Genomic DNA, 5,674 nt, shown 5'->3' on the forward strand with positions numbered 1-5,674 from the left:
TTTCCCTCCATTTCTCTCTCTATTTACTTTTTACTCTTTCTTCTGGTCTGATTGCAATCTTCTTGTCCTCCATGAAATTTTTACTAAATTATTTCATCCATTTGAATTTTATTATCATGCTTGTTCAATAACACTTATTTTCTGTATCACAATTTATGACAATACATTTATCTTCTACAATTTCAATACATATTTGTCTTGTATAGTTTTCTGATTCACATAGCATATGTCTTACCTTTAATTTCTTCTTTCCAACAATGATGTAGTAGCAGCCAAATAAATGCTTGCTCAGTCAAATTATTAATCTGCCTTTCTAGTCTATATCAAAAGATCCAGACTAGTACCATCTTCCAATGTAAGCAAAGAACAAAAGTATCAAGTTTCAAGTAGGAAATCAGGGATAAAAATTGGAAATCTGAGAGCAAATAGACGGAAAAGCCAAGTTGGCAAGCAGGGGGTGGATGCCAAAATAACACAGAAGTAGCTAGAACAACTCAAAAGGTTCTCATTAAATAAATCAACAATGCTTCTCCTGCTTTAATTAAAAGTTAGAATAAGGTCGTTAGATGTGGACATTCTAGAAAGCCAATCGGATGGCACAGTGAGTGACATTTAACAATTGTATAATCCTGAACAAAAGTTCTGATGTTGGAGTCAATAAGCCTTATGTTCAAATCCAGCTCTAGATAATCATTAGCTGTGTGACCTTTGGTAATCTCTCAGCCTCGGTTTATCCATCCACAAAATAATAGCACCAAAATCACAGGGTTGTTATGAGACTCAAATGAGATTAAATAAAATATATTTCTAATCTTACAGTATATATAAATACTGGTTTTTTCAATATGATTATACATGAATCAGGTTAAATATGGAGCATCTTGCCCATATGGCAATATGGACAAGAAATGACTTGTCCAAGATCATCGTTAGTTAATGATACAACTAGCTCTTGAATCCAGATCTCCTGACTCCTGGTTCCTTAGCTGTCTCATTCCCTACTACATCCAGGTTATTCCCTTTTCTTCCTCTATAAGTCCTAGACTTACTTGTGGATTGAATACCTCCCTTAAAGGAAATACAAATGAGTCTGACAACACATTGTCTTAGTTGCTAAGACCCTTTTTTGCTGGTGGCACTTCAAAGCTCATATTCTTTCCTACTTATTTACCTCTCTAGTTCTAACTTAAAGTATTATCCTCATTCCTCAAAATCAGACTGTATTTCCAAAGGGATAGCCTCAAGACCTTGGGCAATGATAGTTTAAATAATAAAAAACATTCAGAATCTGACTATATGCCAACAATAGGCATAGAATCCATTCAACATACTTCCTACTTAATTTGGAATAACTACTTGTATTTTTTTTTCTGAGGCAATTAGGGTTAAGTGACTTGTCTAGGGTCATACAGGTAACTAGGAAGTGTTTAGTGTCTGAGACCTGATTTGAACTAAAGTCCTCCTGACTTCAGGCCTGGTGCTGTATCCTGCACCAACTTGCTGCCCCTAACTACTTGTATTTTAAATGTCATTTTAAGTTATAAAATATTTCATTTAAATTAAATTCAACAACATGTCAACAACATGTCTACATGATATATAGTCAGTTTGATAGCCAGCTGGCTTTAGAATAATAAAGACCTGAGTTCAAATCCTATCACTTATATGTACTACTTTGTGACCTCAAAAAATTGTTTAAAACTTTAAATTTAAGAGTAAGTACCAACTTGCATTGGTAGAAAGAGTTTCCTCACTCAGAATTCCCAACATCAATACAATAGTAGTCTAGTATTCCAAAAATACATACAAGGAGCTCTCTGAGGGAGATAGGACATATTTTGCCTCCATTTCATAAAAAGAGTGACTCAAACTCAAAGAGATTAAGTGACTTGTCCATGTGTTCAAATCCATTTCCCCATCCTGTCTCTTTTAGAAGATTGAAGGAGATCTTATATTTAGAGCTGGGAAAAACTTTAGAAGCATTTAGGGTTAGATTTCAACCTTTTTCATTTTATAGATGAGGAAACTGAGGCCCTGAGAAGTTGTCATTTGCCCAAAGTCAAACAGGTAGTAACTAAAGAAAATATAACTGCTTAGTCTCCAAATCCAGTGCCTCTTCCCCAATTGTACCATGCTATTTCTTAGGGAAAAGAGATGAAATAAAAAAAGCATATTATAATCTTAAACATAATGAAAAACAGCAATAAAAGAGATAGAGCCATAATGTGTTACTGCAATCAAATATTTAAAATAGGCAATCAGTTACATTTTACTAGAGTTTTATACATTTTGCCTCTGGAGGAAGGTTAATTGTTTGAAGACTATTTTCTTTTCAGGTTCAATTTTTGTCAATGTGAATTGTTATCACAGGGCCAGAAAACATCTACTTCTTCAAGAAATGGCTCAATTGCTTTACCCCATCTATGAGAATCCCTTTGACTTGATCATTTCTCAGAGTGAAGATGAAGGGATTCAGTAGTGGAGTCACCACTGATGTCATCAGGGAAATCATCTTGTTATACTCAGCTGCCTGGGTCTGTTTGGGCTTTACATAGAGAAACAGGCAGGTGCCATAGCCAATCACCACCACGGTGAAGTGGGAAGCACAGGTAGAGAAAGCCTTCTTCCGACCAGAAGCAGAAGGAATCCTCAGGATGGTACAGATGATGTAGGTGTAGGAGATGATCGTGGGGAGCAAAGTGCCAAAAAGAATGAAAGCTGCCATGAGGAAGAGGACAAACTGCTGAAACCTGCTGTCACCACAAGTGAGTCTGAGCAGCTGACCTCTCTCACAGTAGAAATGGTTCAATGTATTTGGCCCACAGAAGTAAAGATGGTACGTTGCAACGATTGGCCAGGTTTGGAACAGAAACCCAAACGCCCAGCATGTAATCGCCATCCAGAGGCAGACTTGGTGGTTCATGATGAGGCTGTACCTCAGGGGATTACAGATAGCTACATAACGGTCCACAGCCATTGCTGCCAACAGCACAAACTCTGAAGTCCCCACAGAAAGAAAAAGATAGAGCTGAGCCATACATGCACCAAAGGACATTGTTTGAATTTGGGTGGTCACCAATCCACCCAACATGGTGGGAATAACAACTGATGTGATAAAAATCTCCATAACAGACAAGTTACTGAGGAAGAAATACATGGGGGAGTGAAGATGATGGTTTGTACACACCATAATAATGATGACTGAATTCCCAATAATTATCACCACATATAGGAGAAAGAATATGAAAAAAAGTAAGTGACGGAAATCTTGTGAGCCAGAAAAACCAAGCAGTTTCAATTCCAGAATTCCTGTGTTGTTGCCATTCATCCTACTTTCTGCTGTAAAAGTAGTTGCAAAATAAAGAAGAGTTAGCCCATTTACTTTAGTGGAAAGAATAATAGAGTTGGAGTCTGGAGAATTTGAGTCCTACCTTTAGCTCCCATTAGACTTATAGAAATTATTATTATTATTATTATTATGTTTCTACATTATAGGGAAGCTCCACTTTAATATCCTGCTGATGAATGAAACAACATGACTATGACCCACACAAACAATGGTTTTATCCAAACTTGTGTTGGTCACCTGTACCAATATTCCTTATAAACTGACTATGTTGAATCTTTTTATTCTTCCCCCCTTCCTGTTCCTATATATACATTCTATTACCACTCACTAAATCATCTTAATTCTTTCAGAACATACTTAACCTTTTTGTTCTATTTCTATAATATGTAGATTACCAAAATAGCTTCCTAGCTAACCTAGTTTCTTTCTATTTAAGATTTTCTATAAGCTAATGCCAAAATATTTTTCTTCTGAAGTCATCCTATCATTCTTCTAAAGGATGGCTCTTTCTATAATGTCTAACATTTCATTGACATTTTTGGCTTTATTCTTCACTTAGGAACTATTTCAGTGCCAGACTATGGAAAGGTCTGGAAGTGACATTGGTTTCTTGAAGGATATTCCAATGGAACACAAGATCTGTTAGGTCCTAATAACCTGGAAAGACCATTAGCATAGACTGACAGACTGCCTATTTGTCACTTTAAGACCAGTCTAGGTATTTTGAGAGATGTTTGTCATGAGAAGTTTGGCCACTGGAGGATGACTTATAGATAGAGAAACTCATGAAAGTGTGGAAAGGTTGGAAACTTAGTCAATAGAAAGAGTACCATTTCTAACATATAGCTTCTAGAACAGAACATGAAATTCTAGAATTGATTTCATCAGGGCTGAGTATAGTGAGAAACCACTTCCATTTCTCCAGATCTCAGACTTTTATTTAGGTAGCTTAAGTTCATTCAGTCTTAATGGATCTTAAAGTCCATTAAAAAGCCCATGTTTTTCACATCAATGTATCTACCTACATTTCTTGTTCTTTATACTTCTGCAGTTGAACTCTTTAAACTCAAATAGAAATTTTCTATTTATCTTTAGTAAATTCCATTTCATGAGATCTCTCATTCTAGCCTGCTAAGATCTTTTCTTTTTACTCCCTAATTCTGGCATCCAGCATATTAGCTATCTTGCCCTTTAATGCTAAATATAAATTTGATAGGGGCAGAAAAACATTCTTCTATTACCTGATTCCATTAGGACTGAAGTTAAGGATGCCTTGATGGGAGGTGGGGGGAAAAGGGGGAGCTAGGTTTGATTGGGTTTTTTTTGCAATATCATAGATAGGCAACCTGTCCATAAATATTTCTAGTATTTTAGTTTCTAATATTTCTTTCCTGTTTTGCTTCTCTCACTTTCCTCCCTTTCTCCTTTCACCTTCCCCTCAATGAGGTCTGCTCTTTCGGGTAAAACAAACACACTCAAATAAATCTGGACTTAACGTAGCAACTGTTGAAAAGTGTCTCTCCCATATTTGTGTTCTTATCAAAAATGTAACTAGTAATGCATTCATTTTCTGTAATAAAGTTTATTAATCAGTCTTCCCTGCAAGATAATAATGAACTTGATAAGAATTCCTTCATCAAAATCACTGATATAATTGTTGAAAGATAGGGGCTCTTAGGCACTTTGTTATCCAATAGAATTTGTCCTTAGACAGCTTTTTGAGTTACTTCACTATACCTTGCCTTCCAGATTGACTTCAATCTATGAATTTCCATATATTTGAACTAACAATTCAACTAGTTTTGAAGAAACCTACCTCTGAGCCTCAATTTCCTCATGTATAAAATGAAATATTTGGATTAGAGGATTTCTAGGATAATTTCTTATCCTGCAATCCAATCTTTTTGTCCTGTCTGCAAGATAGTTATATGATGTTTTCTCAAAAGTCTTGAGAAAATCCAGATAAACTATGTATGACATTCCCCCCAAATCTCCCAGTCTAATTGAAGAGGGGACCCCAAAACTCTGAAAATCCTTAAAGGAGAAAATCTCCTTCAACTCTGCCTCAGTGAGGGACCCCGCCCAGAGGAATAAACAGTTTCATCCTTGCTATCTGGGTGGGGTCGGCTCAGTCCTGAAACCCAGTGAATTCAATTCAAATTCCAGCTGGAAGCTGAAACTCAGCTAGGAGCCAACTTGGGACTCCACCCTTGAGCCCCCTTCATCTTGTAGCCAAAGTCCCCTATTATAAAAGAGCCAAACTGAAACCCTCTCTTTGCAGAGGTTCCAAACATGCCATGCTATGCTATGCTTGGCATGCCAAGA

The 5,674-nt window shown here is 36.5% G+C and overlaps 1 protein-coding gene across 1 annotated transcript; it reads right to left on the reverse strand.

The window, feature by feature from the left end:
• Positions 1–2,383: 2,383 nt before the first annotated feature.
• On the reverse strand, positions 2,384–3,328 carry LOC116419542 (olfactory receptor 9A4-like). The gene has a single exon (XM_031940229.1). The coding sequence runs from the start codon at positions 3,326–3,328 to the stop codon at positions 2,384–2,386; it is 945 nt and encodes a 314-aa protein (XP_031796089.1).
• Positions 3,329–5,674: the final 2,346 nt, after the last annotated feature.

Source organism: Sarcophilus harrisii, chromosome 5 (assembly GCF_902635505.1).
Source record: "Sarcophilus harrisii chromosome 5, mSarHar1.11, whole genome shotgun sequence".
In the NCBI taxonomy this organism is placed as follows: domain Eukaryota; kingdom Metazoa; phylum Chordata; class Mammalia; order Dasyuromorphia; family Dasyuridae; genus Sarcophilus; species Sarcophilus harrisii.